This window comes from Marmota flaviventris, chromosome 1 (assembly GCF_047511675.1).
Source record: "Marmota flaviventris isolate mMarFla1 chromosome 1, mMarFla1.hap1, whole genome shotgun sequence".
Classification (NCBI taxonomy): domain Eukaryota; kingdom Metazoa; phylum Chordata; class Mammalia; order Rodentia; family Sciuridae; genus Marmota; species Marmota flaviventris.
In genome coordinates, this window is record NC_092498.1 from 184,446,073 (window position 1) to 184,465,889 (window position 19,817).

General features: G+C 40.4%; 1 protein-coding gene and 1 non-coding gene across 2 annotated transcripts in view; one reads left to right on the forward strand and one right to left on the reverse strand.

The window, feature by feature from the left end:
• The first annotated feature begins 97 nt into the window (after positions 1-97).
• The window catches only part of Nr1d2 (nuclear receptor subfamily 1 group D member 2), a 29,583-nt gene continuing 9,863 nt past the window's right edge, over positions 98-19,817 (forward strand). The window contains exons 1-7 of the mRNA XM_027923183.2: positions 98-370; positions 8,752-9,018; positions 10,128-10,216; positions 12,669-12,813; positions 14,795-15,423; positions 17,441-17,626; positions 19,599-19,809. Of these exons, the coding sequence (XP_027778984.2) occupies positions 355-370; positions 8,752-9,018; positions 10,128-10,216; positions 12,669-12,813; positions 14,795-15,423; positions 17,441-17,626; positions 19,599-19,809 (1,543 nt within the window). The 5' untranslated portion in view covers positions 98-354. The remainder of the gene's footprint in view (positions 371-8,751; positions 9,019-10,127; positions 10,217-12,668; positions 12,814-14,794; positions 15,424-17,440; positions 17,627-19,598; positions 19,810-19,817) is intronic.
• Trnaa-cgc (transfer RNA alanine (anticodon CGC)) lies at positions 1,538-1,610 on the reverse strand. Its single transcript has one exon. It is a non-coding gene; the product is annotated as a tRNA-Ala (tRNA).

Consider the following 19,817-nt stretch of genomic DNA (forward strand, 5'->3'; position numbering starts at 1 on the left):
CCGGCCGAGGGGCGGGCGGAGGGAGGGGGTGTGTGCGCGGGTCACATGGTCGCGGCTGCCCTCCCTATCAGCCGCCCTCACCGCCGCGGTGCGCTGGCTGCAGGAAGCCGCCGCGCCGCCGCTTTTGTTGTCAGGGACCCCGGGAGGAGCGCCGCTCGCCGGCCGCCGCCACCCTCTCCCTGCAGCCCGCTCTTCAGCGGCGGGGCCTGGGTCCCGGGCGCCCCGCCGGCCCTGCCCATGAGGTGGCCCCGCGACCACCGCCGCCTCCAGCCCGGGGCGGCGCGGCGCTGAGCGGCGGCGGCGCTGCCCCCTCTGCGGGAAGCGGGAGGCCTGGGCCCCCTCCCTGAGGGCACCATGGAGGTGAATGCGGGTAAGAGCTGGACTGCGGCGAGGGGACGGCGGAAGGGTCCAGTGGGCATTTTGGGGGGCGGCGACGGGGGGTGTCCGCAGGGCCGGCGGGGTGGGCTGCCGCGCGCCGCGTGTCTGCCCCGGGCTCGGTTCCTGTCGCCCCACGGGCTGCCCCGCGCTGGCCCTCCCGACACCCCGCAACGCCGCAGCGCGGCCCGGTGGCGCCCGACCCGGCCCCCCCCTCACATGGCCCGGCCGCGCGAGCCACGTGCGCGCTGTGTTTACGTTCGGCGGCGCGCGGGCGCCGGTTGGCTGGGCGGGCGCGTGACGCGGCATTACATAATGGGCGCTGAGGCGGCGGTGGCGGGCGGGGACACGTGAGGCCGCTCGGCTCTGTGACCCACATTCCCCGGGGCCGCAGGGACACGTGGGGGCGGGTGTGCGCGCGCGCGCGCGCCGGCTGGGAGCGCCGCAGCCTCCCGGGAGGCCCCGCCCCTTTGGAACCCTCCGGGCTGTGACGTGGCCGCGATTCCCTCCTCCCCCGCGGGGTTGCACACTGCGGAGGAGGCTGCGCGTGCGCGTCCGCGTCCGCGGAACTCCGCGGCGGGGCGCCCCCGAGGAGGACTCCCGCGCCGCAGTGCGCGGGCCCACGCCCGCACGGCCGCTAGGTGACCCCGACCCCGAATCCGGACTGGATCTGCGCTTGGGGATGTTGTTGCAGCTAACCTTGCAGAGCCCGAGGAAGGACTGCAGGGCGAGGGGGAAGCGAGTGTCTCTAAGAAAGCGTGCGCTTCCCGGTGGAGATCCTCGCTGGAGCATTGAACCGCTGAGATCCTGAACAACGACACAGACCCGCAAGCACTTGCAGTGGGGATGCCACCCTGATGTTGATTAAAAAAAAAAAAAGTTTAGGACGACCTGCCTTATTAAGCTCATTGTCTTAAAAACTGCTTAAAAGTCCCCTTGCATTGGAATTTTACTGTAAAGTGCCATACTAGGAACTATGGTCAGAATGACTCAGGTCATCATAGGTGACTCTGAGATCTTATGGAAAACCAGTCCTTGTTCTATTATTATTTTTTTTTTTAACTAGGAAATGAACCCAAGGATTCACGCATACTAGGCAAGCACTTCACCACTGAGCTACATCCCCAGCCCTTATTTATTTATTTATTTATTTATTTATGTTTGGTGGTGCTGGGGATTGAACCCAGGGTCTTGTGCATGCGAGGCAAGCACTCTACCAACTGAGCTATATCCCCAGCCCCTCATTCTTTATTTAAATTAAAAAAAATTTACAGGTTGCTCACCTTACTTGAACCCAGTTAAGTTGCCACAGAATAATACAGCACTCCTTGTCCTCCTTTAGTCTGCCCCAGACAAATGATGGCCCTTATACCTGAAGCAAATGAAATTACAGCAACAGCCAGTTTTTTTAAAAATTTATTGAGTTTTATGCACCTCTAAAAAATCATACTTTGATAATAAGTATATTGTAAATATTTTACTAACAATAACAATAAAGTCCTTGTCTGATTGTGTGTTGATTACCTATAGTCCTGCTTAGTCTTTGAGGGTATTTAAAAACATTCAGTAATTATGGAATTAAATTTTTAAATGATAGATATTTAAAAGTTATCAGGTTCACTGTCTTCTAACCCAGCCTTTAGTATTAATTCTTCAGATTTTTGCAACCTATAGGGAGTGTTGGCTTACGTGGTGGAAGTTTTCTCTGGTTTGAACTTCCCTGAAACATGTCTGATTTTCATGTTGACTTTTAGAGATAAACAGTAAAAATCTGCCGGATAGACTTGACAGCTCCTTCCCCCGTTCTTTTCAGTTCTTCCACTTGTAGTTCTCATCCCTTGGTCCTTGCTTTGTGTCTTTTTTTTTTTTTTTAAATTTTCCCTGACCACTCATCCTTCTTGCCCTTTGGGATGTAGCATCCAGAAGTGAATAGGTTCCTGTGGAAGTGGTTGGACAATTACCAAGTTCCAAGTTACCTTCTTTGTTTTGGAACCTGCTGCAGATGAATTATCTGGCAGGCTTAGTTTTTTTTTTTGGCATATTGCTTTGCTGACTCACAGTAATCTTGCCACCATCATCTAGAACCTTTTTCACTTAACTGTTTTGAAGTTAGAGTTCAAAATAGTGCAGATAATTGTTTGACCTGAAGTGTAGGAATTTTCACTTACCTTCTAAAATTTTCTGTTATTTATTTGGTCCCAGGTTCAAGGCTGACAAGCTTTTAGCCAATAATATTTACAATTTGTGCCATCTGTCAAAGGGAGTTTTGATAAGAATTCCCTTTAACTTCTTTTAGGTTGTAAATATTGACCGGGGTGGGGCTAATTTCAGTGCTGTGAGGCATACATACCTTTGGCTCTTTTCTCTAGGATTGGTATATACAATGATACAGTCCAATCAGTGATTGTTTCATTTTGCTGTCTGTAATTCATGACCCACTGCATCTCTGCTCTCCCCTAGTTAAGGATGCGAAATAGTTAAGTGAGAAGTTTGTATAGAGATATTAACTGTGTAGTTTTGTCACAGTAGGATTTTGATTGAGTATACTGAATTGTGTAAAGTAAAAGATGACTCACTACACATCCTTCATAACCATGGCTATAATTCAGATTTTTAAAGTGGAAGATATTCCCACAGTTTATTATGTTTACAAATCTGTATTCTATGTTTTTCCAGTCTTGGGGAAAAAATCAGAGGGACAAAGCTCAAAGAAATCTTCACAAAGAGAGAAATAGCAAAATAATGGGAACAATCAGAAGTGAAGTAGGAAGTTGCTTGGCTAGTTAGTGGAGTTAAGGGATTCAGAAAGTTAGTATGGAAATAAGCTACAGAGAAAACACCTGGATTCAAATGACATTAAAAAGTGAAGGAAGGAAAGGAAAAGGGGGTTTAGATTTGTTTGAGCTGTTCTCATTGAGCTCTTCCAATATGATAATGGCAAAATAACAGCACTGTCTGTTGATCTCAGACTGTATGTCAGATCCACTATATATATTTTCCCTCACATTCCATGAAGGAAGGTACCGTTGTCAACATATTAAAGGTGAGGGCCTAAGAAAATTGAAGCTAAATAACTTAGCATAGCAATAGAGTAAGAATTTGAACCCAAAAGTCCACTTGGATTGCTCAGAATACTATGCTGCCATCAAAGATGTTAGCTTACATAACATTTGAAAATGTATGCACAAGTTGGTGGTTCTATGTTGGGCTTGAAGGAAATACTGTAAGGATCCATTTGAATTGCAGTGTTGTGATGTCATAGCTGGTTAAAAAGACGGCCATGTGCACAGCCTCCTTATATCCACATAGGTCTCTTTTTTTTAACCTTGTTGCTAGTTAAGCTGGCTTTTTTTTCCCCTCCCAGACGCAAGATTCCACCTTGGCCTTCTTTTTCCAGCAATTTGCATGGAGATGAAAGTGCTGCTGATTTTACATTTTTTTGTCACCCCATTTAAGAATGAGTCATAGTGATACATCATTTAATTTCTAAGTTCTTTAAGACCTCACTTTGACTTTGTCACCTTTGCTGTGTTTGCCCCCCCCCCCCCCCATCTCTGCCCTCTTTATGCTCTGTGTGATCCTCAGCATATCAGTCATTTGTATGAAATGTTGCTCACATTTCCATGTGCGTTTACCTGGTGGTTCTCTGAGACTTTTTAGGGAAGGGACTATGCTGTACTCTGGAGTCCAGACACCCAGGACCCAGAAGTTTGGTGCTTCTATTAGATCTACCCTATGGTGCTGTGAAGGGGGAATTATTTATAGCCTGCTTTTAGGATGAGAAAATTGAAATTTCTCAGTGGTAAAACTGTTTTATTCTAAGTCATAAGGCAAAAAAAGTATAGTCGTGACTTGACATCCAGCATACTTGCCAGGAGGGTGGGCAGGCCTGGAAAGGGGGAAGAAAACACCAGTGTGTGCAGGAGCAGTGCTTTCCAGCAGTGCAAATTGGATATTGACTTCTGGCTTGTCTGCAGTTGACCACTGGGTAAGCCCTAGCCTGGGAACCTGGCCCAGTGCCAGGGTCCCTTTCAGCTAAAAATAGAGAAGACTCTGCCTCAGCTAATTTTAGCTCAAGGCTTCTAAGAAGTACATTCAGCCTGCTTCCGGAGGGGTTGGGACTTGCTGGTTTGGGGATTTTACCTTTCTTGCTTTATCATCAAAAACTGTGCAAAAAAGCACTTTAATAATAATCCCTTTTATGAGCACCATTTCATTGTGTAATAACTGGCAGATGGTTCCATTTTATGGACAGTGACTCAGGTTTAGAGAGATTGAAAGTAGCTTGCTTGCTCAGGTGTTCTCAGTAAGATGTGGTAGTCTGTACTCGATCACACAGCCTCTGCTGTCAGCTCTGGCCCTGCCGCAGAGTAGCTATATTGCTTAACCATTCTGAGCTGCACTGCTCATCTATAACATGGGTTAAAGGAAGTTGGTTCACAGGACTCTTAGGAGGATAATATGTGACATGAGATTGTGTCGTTTTATGCTTGGTGTCTGATAGGTACATGATGACTGTAGTTTTACTTCCCTTTCTTCATGGGTTGAGGAACTACTTGATGTAGTCCTTACCTTCTAGGAAATTAAATATAACCCGCAGGTTGGTAGACTGGTATGTAGTAGAAAGAATGGATGTTAAGACAACTGACTCAGCGTTGAATATTTTGTTGGGGGAATGCAGCTGCTTCTAGGTGAGTCATCTTAGATTGTGTCCCTGGTACAAATGCTTGAACTCCTCCAAGGTGGGAATGGCATCTTAATTGATAGTGGTAGCACAGTAACTTTTCTCAGGATTGATTTTGGAGCTTTTGTGAAGGAAGTTGGTTTTTGGGTAATTAATTACAACATTTTTTCTTAAAATTTTAATTTAATTTTTTACATAAATGGAATCATTTCTCTGGTTGTACATGATGTTGTAATTACAACACTGTCCATTGTTCATTTGTTGCTTTTTAACCAACTCTTAAGGCATCTGGAGAGCTCTGCTTTCTAAAAGTTCATTTGGAAGCAGAGGTAGTTAGAAGACTTTGAACAAAAATGACTGATTCACAATGCTGGCCCTAGGAAAGTCTTATTTCAGGGAAAAAAATCACTTTCTCATCTTTCTTTCTACCTAAGGCTCTACTTTAGGAAAGACAAACAGCTGTGAGACATTCCTCAGGGAGTTTATTGAGGACTAAAAACGATGTTTTTTCTTTGTTTCCTGTACTAAGTGTAAAAAAGGTAACAGCTAACACCTAGAATTCCTAACGTGAACTTCAAATCTCTAAAAGTTTTATGAGGACAGATGGCCCAGTAATGTGGCATTTGATAGACTTCCAGGTTAAAATGGTTTCTCTGAATTCACAGGGTATTGAAGATCTGGGGGCACTTGTGTCAAGCAGATGTCAGTCTTTACAACTGTGAGCCAATTTATGTTTGAATTTCCTGTAGCCATATTAAACTCCAGTTTACAAAAAGCTTATTAAAAATGCATACTTCTTTTCCTCTCTTTTCGTGGTACTGGGGATTTATGGGGATTGATCCCAAGGGCATTCTACTGGCAGAGCTACATCCCCAGCCCTTTTTATTTTTAGACAGGGTCTCATTAAGTTGCTGAGGCTGGCCTCAAATTTGGACTCCTGCCTCAGCCTCTCGAGTCACTGGGATTAAAGGGCTGTGCCACTCTGTCAGGCAAAAATGCATGTTTCTGAGGGTAACTTCTCGCCTTGGAAACATGGATTTTGAAAAAGCACCGGATAGCTTTGGTGATAAATATTTTACATAATTTCTCTTGGGGTGAAAATAAGGCTGGGAAGATTTTTCTTTGTGTTTAGACTCTTAGGAGCTTTTAGATTTTAAAATCAGTGGTAGGTGAAAACTGTCCTTTGTCATTTCACTATAGCTGAAGTAATTGACTTGTGACGGTGTTCCACAAACTTCATTGCATATCAGAATCATTAAGAGAGAACATATTAACATATTAAGAGAACATATTAACATTTCAGATATGCTAGAGCTGAGAAGAGGGGGAACCTGAGAATTTACATTTTGGGCAGATTTCCAGGTGACAGCTGGTGCCCCAGGTCCAAGGACCACACTTTGAGAATGATTGGTTTGTAGTAGGGACCATATTAATTGTGAAGCTCTAGCTTCCCTTTGGGCAGGTGAAATCGGCAAGACAGCATGTGGAGAGTGGCTCTAACTGTAAGAAAAGCAGATTGACACCTTCTACTTCCACTCTTGCTGGGCATGTACTGAGTGTGTATCATAATGAATGGGATTGTCCACATTATTTATGTTTTTGCCTTTAAAAGTGAAGTACAAGTGAAATTCAAATGAAGTTGAGCTTACACATATTAAATCTGTGTGTGATAAGAAGCATTGTTTCTTGGCAGAGAATTCTCTTCTGAATTGTGCTCAGACCACTTGAGAGTGGTGGTTGTGTTTTTTTCCTCAGGGGTTTCCCAGACTGGATGTGTATATTGATGGCTAAATACATATATCATACCTAATTTCAGCATAATGGACTAAAAGTGGTTTTAAATTCCTCTGCTTGTTCTTTTCTTGTCTAAATTAAAATGTCTGTCTATTCTTTGGAATTGTTTTGGCCTCAACTTTTGTTTTAGTTGTCAGTGGATCTTTATTTTTATTTATATGTGTGTGTGTGTGTATGTGTGTGTATAATGCTGAGAATTGAACCTAATGCCTCACACATACTAGGCAAGCACTCTAGTACTGTGCTACATCCCCAGCCCTTGGCCTCTATTTTTGCTCTGTGTGTGTGTGTGTGTGTGTGTGTGTGTGTGTGAGAGAGACAGAGAGAGAGAGAGAGAGAGAGAGAGAATGAGTGGTGAATCATGGCTTCTCATCTGGGGGAAAAAAAAGAATGGGGAGTCATTTCTCTTTAGCAGAGGATATTTTTTATTTCAGGATGAATTCTCAAATTGCATTTGTTACTTTGGAAAGGTGCAGAGTTCTCCTTTCTGCTCTATATAGACATTAAGACTGTTGTAAGGAAGTGGGTATTTTGTGTTACACTTGTGGCTTTCTGGTAATGTTTGTCACTGCTTAGGATTTGTCTGTGTTACTGGATGTGGGCTTTATAAAGGTGGGAAAATAGGTCTTAAAAACAATTTATGGCAGACTTATCTGTGAAGCATGTACAGAGAATTTACACTGTGCACCTGGTGCTCATGGTCTACTTGAGAAATAGATGGAAACAGAAAACAGTAGTTTATATAAGATTTTAGGACAGTGATCAAAGAGATAATTAAACTTTCTATATGCTGCATACCAAAAAAGCCAATAAATATTTGTTGATGATGGAGGGAAGAAGAAAAGAAAATACGGTAGATCTTGGCAGGGAGGATGAGAATGACTTATTTTGCCTGGGATTTGGAAATATACTATATCTGGCCTTGAGGTTACTCCTGCAACCTTTTATCTATTTGAGAAGTTGAAAATTATACCCTGGGAATAATTTTATGGGTTCTGTCTTAACCTGGGAGGTTCAGGCCAGTTTTCAGAGGATTGTGGGGTTTACATTGGTGAACTGGTAAGCTGCATTTTGAGAGTAGGTTTGTGAAGAGTGCATTAGCTGCAGCCTTACTATTCTCGTAGCCCGAGTTCTTCTTTCAAGCCTCTTTAACATGTACTATGAATAGTGAGTCAGAAGAACAAGTTGTGAGTCTGGATTCCTTAGGAGCTGCTCAGAGCCTGCAAGTCCAGTGGCAGAATAATGGGGTGGAGGAGGGAGAGGATTACGGATTAGTGGACAGTCATAGAGGTCTTCAGAGAGCATCAAAACAAAAGGTTTGGGAGCAACAAACCTTTGGAAATTCCCTGTTGTGAGATATATCACTTTACCTGAAGATCCAAAGGTTACATCTGTTCCCTCCCCACCAACTGTGTTTCAGCCAAGTGCTCGGGAGGCAGATGATGAATTTATTGTTTTATGACACTGTTTGATGAGGGGATAATGGAGGAGGCAAGGAGAGGACTAGAACCAGATCTCTTTACAGCCAGAACAATTTGTTTACTGTAAGTTATGAAGTCACTCAGGGATGATTTTCAGCCCTTTTAGGAAAAGAGTGGAAAATGAAAGGCTTTAGGTTTGGGTCTGTGTGTGCTCAGAGAAATCAAGCCCGCAAGGACCTTCTCACATTTTAAATCAGTGGGAGTTACCTGTGCTTTGACCTTTGTGGAACAAAAGGGTAGTAGGAAATAAAGGAATGGGTTCCTTTTTACTTTTTTAATGTAAGCAAACATTTAATACTAGTAACCTGTTTCTAAAGTGAGTGACTTTACTAACAATTTGGTAAATTAGTATGTTCAGATTTGCAAAAATAAAAAAATGCATATTGTGTTTAACTGTCTGATTTCTCTGTTTTCTAGGAGGTGTGATCGCCTATATCAGTTCTTCCAGCTCGGCCTCTAGCCCTGCCTCTTGTCACAGTGAGGGTTCTGAGAATAGCTTCCAGTCCTCCTCCTCTTCTGTTCCATCTTCTCCAAATAGCTCTAATTCTGATACCAATGGTAATTCCAAGAATGGGGATCTCTCCAATATTGAAGGCATCCTGAAGAATGACCGAATAGATTGTTCCATGAAAACAAGCAAATCGAGTGCTCCTGGGATGACAAAGAGTCATAGTGGTGTGACAAGTAAGTGATTTAAATATTTTGAAGGTTGTTGCCATTAATTGCAGGTGGGGCTTATTTGATCAACTTTTCATTTGGGGGAGTCAATATATTTCTGAGTATAATTTTCATTCCCTTCTGGATAATCATAGATCAGTATAGAAGAAATCAGCAGTGATTTTAAAAGTAACAGCCTAGGGGCTGTCAATGAAGTTATATTCTCTGCCTGAACATGTTTCTTCTAGGGTATCCCCTTTTATCACATATCTTCCTATTTGACTCCTAGTGTTGAATCTTGTTTCTCGAACAAAAGACTAAAAAGAATTGTGGGACAGGGTTTAGTTTCTTGAAGTTGGAGTTGGGAATGCTTAGGATTAGACAACAAAGCAGAATTGGGATAACCAGTGAGAAGTGGATCTGGGTTCCTGAGTGAGTGTGGAAGTAGCAAGCACCGGCAGAGGGGAGGGTCAGAAGGAGTACACTTGGCTGCTCCCGTAGTTGAGTGGAATGAGTGCAGCTGCCTGTGGAGACATCCTTGCACATCTTTTATTGATTGATTTCTCTGCTTAAAATCTTAATTTTTATCAAAAGAGAATTATTTTCTTAGTTCTGATTGCATATCTGCTGCAAAGCAACTACGAATTTACAAAATTTGAGAGTATGTTTAAAATTTATCAAGAAAGGGGAAAAAAAAGTACTCTGAGGTATTTTTGGAAGTTCTATAAGCTGTATTTAAAAGAAAACCATGGCTGCATGTAGGGCACACACCTATAATTTGAGCAATGTGAGAGGCTGAGGTAGAAGAATCACAAGTTCCAGGCCAGCAAGGACCTATGCAACTTAGCAAGGACCTATGCAGTTTAGCAAGGCCCAGCCTCAAAATAAAAAACAAAAAGGACTGGGGATGTAACTTAGTGGTAAAGCGCCCCTGGGTTCAATCCCTAGTACAAAAAATAAAAAAAGAAAGAATACTGTGATTTACTCTTATTAATTTGGTGTGGAGATTTTTCTTTTACATTATGAAAGCAGATATGTATTTTTCAGGTTGAGTGAAATAAAATATTCAATTGGAAAGAAAATATTTTTTTAAGTTTTTCTTCCAGCTCTTCACTTCGTGTCTGTTTGTGCTCTAGAATTTAGTGGCATGGTTCTACTGTGTAAAGTCTGTGGGGATGTGGCATCAGGATTCCACTATGGAGTTCATGCTTGTGAAGGCTGTAAGGTAAAACATGCTTTTGTTTCCTTAAACTACTGATTCTGGGGTAAAATAAATTGGGGTTAGATTTGCAGATTCCCACATTTGAATATCTGGGAGGGAAAAAGAAGTCAGCTGTTCCTCTCAAGTATTATGCATTTATGTAGTGTCTAAATGTAACTTGTTTTGAAAAATATTCTTAATGCAGTGAAAGCATTTCTTTTTTCTTTAAAGTATTGATCAAAATACATTTGCCATCTCAGTTAGGCTTACGGTGTGAGCCGGGTGCACCAAACTGTGTCAGGCACAGTTCTGGGAGTTTGGGAAGCAGTATGGAGCAAAACAGGCAAGGCACTGTTATTACCTTGTTGAACTTCATTTAAACAGAACTTTGAAGTAGGTCTTGGTTCTGTTTGTGTTGTTATAACAGAGTAGCACAGCCTGGGTAATTTATAAAATTTGTTTGGTTGAGAGTTTTGAATGTTTGGAAGTCTCAGATCAAGGGATTTAGTCTGGTGAGGGCCTTTTTCTTACATTATAATGTAGTGGAAAGCGCTGTAGAGGGAGAGAGGGAGGAAGAGCAAGCAGAAATGTGAGCATGAGCATGGAAGGGGCTGGACTCACTTTTATTACAAACCCACACCCAGGATAACAACATAGCCCATCCCTGAAGGCAGAGCTCTCATGACCTAATCACCAATTAAAGGTCCCACCTCTTGACACTGCTGTAAGGGGGATTAAGTTTCTAGTACATGAACTTTTGGGGTGTTGCATGCAAACCATAGCAGGTCTTGGATACATTGATATTCTGATATGTCAGGTACTGGGAGCTGGAAATAATGATTCCTAGTTACTTGTAAAAATGTAATATCTTAAACAAGTGAGTACAATCTTGAGCACTTGGGAATGTAGTTAATTTGCAAGTTGAGTATTTCTTAGCTATCACTAGTAGGACGTTGGTCAGATAATTCCAAAAAGAGATAGTCTTCTTGAGTTTATCCCAGGAATCAGTCAACCAACCAATAGTTTTTCTCCCTGAGTCTCTTTAATATATGGCACAGTCCTTTCTCCTGTTATCAAAAATTAGCATGATGAAGACATATGTTCTCGTTGTTTTTTTGACTTAAGGCCAGAAGCAGAAATCCAGTTTGGCAGGATATGGTGGATGAACAAGATAATGAATGTACATGATGAAAGAGGAAATCTTCTCTAGGGTGGCTCAAAGTAAATTGGAGTTTGAGTTTGATTTAGTTTTAATGACTAAGTCTCTTTGCAAGATTACTTACTATTTTCTATTGGCATATCTCTTTTCTATTGTTTCAAAAATCATATAATATGTATACACTTACAAAAATGTGAAGTAGTTGTGAGGCAGGTATTATTTTCTCTTTATAGCAAGAAAGTAAAAGCCCAAAGTGAATGAAATTCACTGTGTATTCTTGATAAATGCATATGCCTATTTAATACCCTTTTAAAAAGTATTTAACTTAGCTCTTACATGTTCAAGTGTGTAATATAACCGTCACAAAATATAAAAACATGATATCCCACAGGTACTGGTTAAAGATGAAATGTGTAGTCATTCATAATATGCAGGGAAAATGCAGTTTAAAATGAATTTGGTAGCTGGGTGCAGTGGCGCAGGTCTGTAATCCCAGCTCCTGGGAGGTGTGAGCCAGGAGGATTGCAAGTTTGAGGAAGTCTGGACAACATGGTTAGACCATGTCCCCTGTCTCAAAATAAAAAATAGTAAGGTCTGGGGATGTAGCTCAGTGGTAGGGCACCTCTGGATTCAACCCCTTGTACAGGGGAAAGAATAAAAAGAGGAAAGAAATACTTTGGTAATTGTGTTCTTGAGTTTTCTGTTTTCTGGGGAACCACTAAGCCAGAGTTCTTCGAGGACCTGTCAGGGCATGTACTTAAATTCTGTGTGTAGTGAAGGTAGCAATTTGTAGTCCTCTAGCTGGGAATTGTCTTTCCTTGGGTGGTAACCCGCCTATGGGCGCATGATGAAGACCTGGCTGATTCAGGAAAGACCAATCTCTACCAATGTAATTCAGGGTTCTGGTGAGGGAATTATAGCTGTCAAACATATTTCTCTACCAATCTTATAAGAATCAGTCATTTGTATTTCAAAAGTTTTAGAATTTGTATGTGAGTAGAAGTATGAGATGGCAGATGTGGCTATAGGTGGGGACTTGGTAGCAGGGTACCAAGTGGTGAAGGGGGACTTTGGGTCTGTGCAGAGAATCCTTATGGGGAAGAAAAACTTGGTTAGGTCAGTGTATAGACAGCACTTGCTTATCCATAACAGTAAGAATCCAGATGATTCTGTGTGTCAGTATTATATTTCCCTTTGTCCTAAGCTGAAATTATTTCCCAGGTAGCTAGTCTCATAGTAGATAGGTGAGGAAGCAGTGCTTTTGTGGAGTTCATCTCAATGTTTTTAAAGGATGGGTAAATCTTCCTTTGTTCGTAGGGTTTCTTTCGGAGAAGTATTCAGCAAAACATCCAATACAAGAAGTGCCTGAAGAATGAAAACTGCTCTATAATGAGAATGAATAGGAACAGATGTCAGCAGTGTCGCTTCAAAAAGTGTCTGTCTGTGGGAATGTCAAGAGACGGTATGTTTCTAGTTTAAAGAATGTTTTTAAAGTGTATGAACCTGGGCTTTTATTCCTCAGAAGGACCCAGAGCTGTCAGTCAGTTACTCATGGCTCTCTTATGTTCAGGGTGAAGCAGATTTTAGGAGGCACATTTCGATTCCTTGTAGGACACTAAATTCATTAAAATCAGTTTTTAGCATCATCATCTCAAAACAGCTTTTGACTTAATTTCTTTTTTTGATGTTGTTACTTCTTATAAAAACCCATTTTTACCCACTAAACAATTTGAAGACTTTTTCTAAGACAAAGATTTGGTTTCTCTTCACATAGGAATTTTGGACTCTTCATTTCTTAGGATTACTGAGGAACCCATTTCTTACGTGAATTGTCTATAATTTTTTTAGCCTGAGATGAAAATATGCTTTGGTGTACAGATTCTGAACACATGCAGAAGAGATGCAAAATTGAAAGAAATATTGGGACCTGAAGTGGAGGTAGTTGCTCAATTCTGGCATAATCCATTTTCATTGAAAAGAAAAGTGTTTATCTGTGGAATTCTTAGTGGTATCTATGTTTGATATGATTGAAGATTTGACTCTTCTCTTGTAGTTAGGGAAAATCATTTCTGGATAATGTCTTTCTGTAACATGATAGAGGAATGTGAGGTTTTCAGAGGCCTTAGTCTAGTGTGGATAGTTAGGAACTGCCGAGCAGTTCTATTTATCTAGAGAGGAGTATTTAGGCAATCCCTCTGATTACTCTAACTCTAATATCCTCAGATACAGAAATTGAATATTGCAATGAGGAATTTGTAGAATAAGAGATTTGAATAATTAATTTTTTCCAGTTGTCTGGAATTTTGTAGTATTTGTAAGACTAGCACTATAAAAATAGTGAATGGAGCCAGGTGTGGTGGTGCACACCTAACACCAGAGGCTGAGGCAGGAAGATCACAAGTTCAAGGCTAGCTTCAGCAGCTTAGTGAGACCATGACTCAAAATAAAAGATACAAAAGGGCTGGGTATGTAAAGCATCCCTGGATTCACAGTCCCTAGTGGGGGTGGGGGAAAGAAAGAGAAAATAGTGAATAGATACGATTGCCTCAAAAGACAAAACCAATAGTCATTTGTGAGGGAAGGAGTAAAATATGAAACATGATAAAATTGTTTGTCTTTGATTATGTTATTGTTAGAGGCTACAATTAGAGTAGAAGGCTTTCTTGCTAGGTAGGTATATAGAATTTTTATTATCTTTGATTAAATATTAGATTAGAAAATAGCTTTTCTTTGCCTCGGAGATAGGATTATTAGGGACCGTATACTTCCTAAGGCTAACTTCTAAAACAGTGGCGGGTGACTGATCTAATTTTTGTTTATTCCATTGATTTTAATTAAAACCCAGCAAGTGTATTTTCCAGTAACTACATTTCTGTTGATTGTATGTGTGTGTGTTTTAAAGTGATTTTCTTTCTTAGGAAGCCAAAAATGATAATGTGCTTTTGGGGCATAGATAGTTTAACATTTAGGTTCTTGAGAGTAAGCTTACAAGTGGAATTGATGAGTTAAGCATTTTGGGAGTGTTTGTGCCTGCTGGGTCGGGTCAGTGTTCCTGGTCATGGGTCCTGAATCCCTCAGGCCTGCCTGAAAACAGCGCCCTCACTCAGCCTTGTTAATAGGTGCAAGTTAGTAATGCTGGTCTGTTTCAAATTGTGGTTTTCATTAGTTAATTTTATATTTCTTTCTTACATTTTATTTGTAAAATACCTAGGAAATAAATCTCCTTAGTTTTGATTTAGAAGAAGAATAGAAAAATTTCCTTCGGTTTCCTACTTTCTTTGGAACATCAATACCAAGTTTAGAAAAATTTGGTCCAGAGACATATAGATGTTTTTTATTTGTGTGACTAAAGGCCTTAGCTATCAGAGATAATTTTTTGTAATTTTTTTGTACTAAGAGATCTTACTTAGAATTTATATGTTAAATATCTTTTTCTTTAATAGCTGTTCGGTTTGGTCGTATTCCTAAGCGTGAAAAACAGAGGATGCTAATTGAAATGCAAAGTGCGATGAAGACCATGATGAACAGCCAGTTCAGTGGTCACTTGCAGAATGACACATTAGTAGAACATCATGAACAGACAGCTTTACCAGCCCAGGAACAGCTGCGACCGAAACCCCAGCTGGAGCAAGAAAACATCAAAAGCTCTCCTCCTCCCTCTTCTGACTTTGCAAAGGAAGAAGTGATTGGCATGGTGACCAGAGCCCACAAGGATACCTTTATGTATAATCAAGAGCAGCGAGACAACTCAGCTGAGAGCATGCAGCCCCAGAGAGGAGAGCGGATTCCCAAGAACATGGAGCAGTATAATTTAAATCACGACCATTGTGGCAATGGGCTTAATAGCCATTTTCCTTGTAGTGAGAGCCAGCAGCATCTCAATGGACAGTACAAAGGGAGGAACATAATGCATTACCCAAATGGGCATGCCATTTGTATTGCAAATGGACATTGTATGAACTTCTCCAATGCTTATACTCAAAGAGTATGTGATAGAGTTCCAATAGATGGATTTTCTCAGAATGAGAACAAGAATAGTTACCTGTGCAACACTGGAGGGAGGATGCATCTGGTATAGTGCAATCAATTTTTTGCTCACCTTGTATCAAGGAAAGCTTTGAAGGTTTTCTTTTATGTGGGGAAGTACCAACTTGGGAGGTGGGTCAGAAAGCCTAAGAAATTTATAGAGTTGATTTTGTATAGTATTTAGGTCAAAGAATTTAATAGCCTCTGTGGAATGCTAATTTCACACAAGGCTAGGTCTAAGCATATGATTTAATTGATACTGTGATTGGGATTAAGATTTCATGTAAAATACTATTCATACAGAATTGGGCCTTTAATTCTTAGAAATCCCTTTGAAAGTTTAAGTAGCGTGATTAATTAGTACTGTATTAGCTTTGGGATTTTTCTCCAAAGGACTGATCTTTTAGCTTGCCATAGTCAGAAATTTTTGATTTTGGTGGAGAGAGGTTTTTGTTAATTTTTTTGAGATGGAATCCTGCTTTGTTGCCCAGGCTGGTCTTGAGCTTCTTGGCTCCTTAGCCTTCTTAGCTGGGATGACAGGCATGTGCCATCATAACCATTATTATGCAGAAAGGTCTTTGAATATAGAATATAGATGATTTACTATTTGAGAACTTAGGAATATTTCAATTTAATAAGCTAATGTAAGGATTTTCTCAGCTTTCATTCTGTGAGATAAGTTTAATGCTGTTCATATCATTTAAATTGTTTCATCAAATACAACATTCTACATGAAAATACAGTGTTACTATTCTGCCAAAATTTCATCAAAAACAACAGTACTACACCATTTCCAGTTTAAACCATGAGGTCCTTTGATAGTGCTTGATATTATTCTACCACCAGGTAATTAAAATCATCTTTTTTCATTTTCAAAATAGTTGACTCTAGTCCAGTTTTTGTCCTTTATAAATATTCAGTTCCAGGATCTGTGTGAAAGATAGACTTATATTTTGTTAAGCCTTGTGGCTTCCTTAAAGAAGGAAACATTCCTAAGCATTCAGGGGTTTTGATTTCATGATTGTCCTCCATGGTTTTAGAATTGTCCCGTTCTAGGATCTCAAATTGATTAATGAAAATTGAAAGTCTGGTTACTGATAGAATATACAGTACATGTTTCATTATAGGTCGCTCCTGACTTCCTGGCTTCCTGTTTTTCGCTCCCTTAGTCTGCATTTAGAAAGTACACCTTGTGTCTGTAGTCATTCTTAATTGAACAGTGGAGGTCAGTGATCACATCATTGTTTATGAAACAAAAAGGTCAGTGACCTTGTCTAAAAAATGGAACACCTTACTGTCTTCCTCTTGGAAATCACAACATTGTAATTTTGCCTATTTAGAAATAAGTGAGTTTAAAATAACTAAATATAGGCTTGGGTTGTAAGCCTGTTACTGCCAGCTGTGTATAGATAAGTCACCAAACCTTTTAGAGATCATTGCCTCATCTAAGAAATAATTATGGACTGGGGTATATCTTTGTTAGAACTTTTGCTTGGCATGCGTGAGGCCCTGAGTTTCATTCTCAGCACTGGGCTGGGCGGAGGGTGGAGGAGATAGTTATAACTGGTCATAACTAACAGAGTTGAGAATCAAATATACGTCAATTTGTTTTTTAAAAAACCTAAAGTACTATATAGCAGCATAAGGTGGCAGCAGTGTTAACAAACTCTTAAACCTGTGCAGTAGATTTTTGTGATAGATTACAGGTAGCATTTTTGCTTAGCCACCTCTTTTTATAGTAAATTAATTATTACTTAAATTGGGTTGCTGTGAGACTTTTTCTTATGTGAAGGTTGTAATACCTCTATTTTTTAAATATTTGCACACCTTTCATTGACTAGAATTTATTTTTACTGTAAATTGACAATGTGCAACTGTATCTGTTTATTGCCATGAGGCTTCCTATATTAAGGTGTGAGCAGCAAATGGAGAATTTATCTGTAGATTTTACTTGTGTTTGGGGGCTGTTTTCATTGTAGGGTTTTTGACATCTGAGGTACTACTCTTGAAATTTCTTCATCACCTCTTACAGTTAAAGAGTTTTTCTGTTTTGTGTATACTAGGTTTGTCCAATGAGTAAGTCTCCATATGTGGATCCACATAAATCAGGGCATGAAATCTGGGAAGAATTTTCCATGAGCTTCACTCCAGCAGTGAAAGAAGTGGTGGAATTTGCAAAGCGTATTCCAGGATTCAGAGATCTCTCTCAGCATGACCAGGTCAACCTTTTAAAAGCTGGGACTTTTGAGGTAGGTTTTAGTTATCCTAAATATTTATATAGGACATGTAGTATCTCATTTTCTTTGGTGTTTTCATTCTTTTCTGTAAGTATTTATAGTTCATGATCTGAAGCTACCAAGAAAAGAATAACCATCTCAGGGTTTTGGTAAGAAACTAGGTGAATCCAGAGTTACTTGTGACTTAGGGACTCTGTATCCCTAGCATATAAACTCCCAAGTTCTTGTATTAGTTTTAGGGGCAGACTTGGTGGTTTCTATAGTGTTAGACATCTACTAATAGCCTAGTTTGGTGTTTCTTATGTTCAATCAGAATCAGAAGGGAGAACAGAATATGGTTTTTGTCTTTTAGGAACTTGTAGAATATTTTCAGGATTTATCAGATGTCTCTATGTGCCATTTCAGATCCTTTGGGGGCTCACCTTGCTTTAGGATCCTTGGCTAATTTTTCTACTCTGTTTCTTCTGTGTTCAGCCTGGGCTTGAGGCAGCCATTGCTTCCCACCTGGGTTGGACCTGGTGAGCTGGTACCTTTTATTCTGTCTGCTCCAGGGCTTCCCTATTGCTTGCTGAGGTGTGAGAAGTCTTGGGACCTGCAAAACTCTGAGATTAAGCAAAAACTGAGATTTGGGGGGTGGTGGAAAGTTGATGTCTGCTGGGCCAGATCTTTGAGCCTTTGATCAGCAGGATAAAGGAGCCTAGGATGGTCCCACAAGATGGAGCTATCAGTTGTACTTGCTGTTCAGTGGTGGCCTGCTCAGTAATACATACTTTAATATTTGCTTGCTCTCTTCTCTGTCTCCTTTCCCTCATTCCTGTTTTCATATGTGCTTGTCTACAGTCCACAGAAGCTTTTGCCCCAGGCTGTCTTTTCTGGAGCACCTGGACTAGAACAGAAAAGACATTTTCATAAATAAAATACTTACGGAGTAATTAAAAAGTAGCACTTACAGGGTAGGCTTTTTTTTTTTGAAGGAGAACTTTAAACTTAAGGTTTAAAGCCAGAAGGGAAATCAGTGATCAAGTTCAGTTCACTTGTTTTGAAGAGGTAACTACAGCCCAGAGAGGCCAAGAGACTTTTCTTGGATTACCAGTAAATTCATAACACATCCAGGATTAGAACACAAATCCCAGATTCCAGGACTTGTATTCTTTCCACCTTGTGATTTGTCTTGGTATTGCTGTATTCTAAGGTAACAACATTTTCATCGGAGGTTCACTTCCTTTTGAACTGTCTTGGGTAAAACAAGTCCTTGCTTGGGAGGATTGCAAAAGGAAGATGTTTGTTCAGTGTTCGTTTGATTATGAGAGAAATGTATGACAATAGATGTCACCAGTTAGTGTAACGGAGGGAATGCTGTAGGTAAGTAATGGGATTGTTCACTGATTTGGTTTGAATGGCAATCATGACTTGGCATTTAGAACACTTTTATTGTGATAGTTATCTTGTGTGTGGTCTCTCTGGGTTATGGTTTCTTGAAGTAGCCTTATTAGAGGGCATCTGCTGTGTTTGCCTTGTCTGCATTTGGTGTTTTGATGTTTCCAGATGTTGCTGCATTGAAATATTATTCTTTTTACTTTGGTACAGAGACTGAGTGATGTATTTGATGGTCTAAGTTTATTTAATGCTTTTGTTCAGGCCCCATTTTAAAACTTCTTGGTGTTATTGACTGCTTTAATTTTATATTTGTGTTTCAAAATCTTTAACTATTAGAGTTTCAGAGTATCATAGGACTCATGTATTTTGCCTTTGGTTGCTGAATTTCTCTTGATGTTCTCCTTGGAATATTTATTGCTTTGGTAGAGAAATTATGTTAAAGTGTTTTCTAGGTAAAAATAAACTTTTTTCCCCCTTTACAGCTTCCTTTTTATTATATATATGTGTGTGTGTGTAGAATGTTTCTTAACTGACTTGAATACTGAGTTATTTCTTAGTATTACTATTGAACTTTTCCAAATACATTTAAGTCTTTTTCTTTTTCCAGGTTTTAATGGTACGGTTTGCATCATTATTTGATGCAAAAGAGCGTACTGTCACCTTCTTAAGTGGAAAGAAGTATAGTGTGGATGATCTACACTCAATGGGAGCAGGGGATCTGCTAAACTCTATGTTTGAATTTAGTGAGAAGCTAAATGCCCTGCAGCTTAGTGATGAAGAGATGAGTTTGTTTACCGCAGTTGTCCTAGTATCTGCAGGTAAGCAA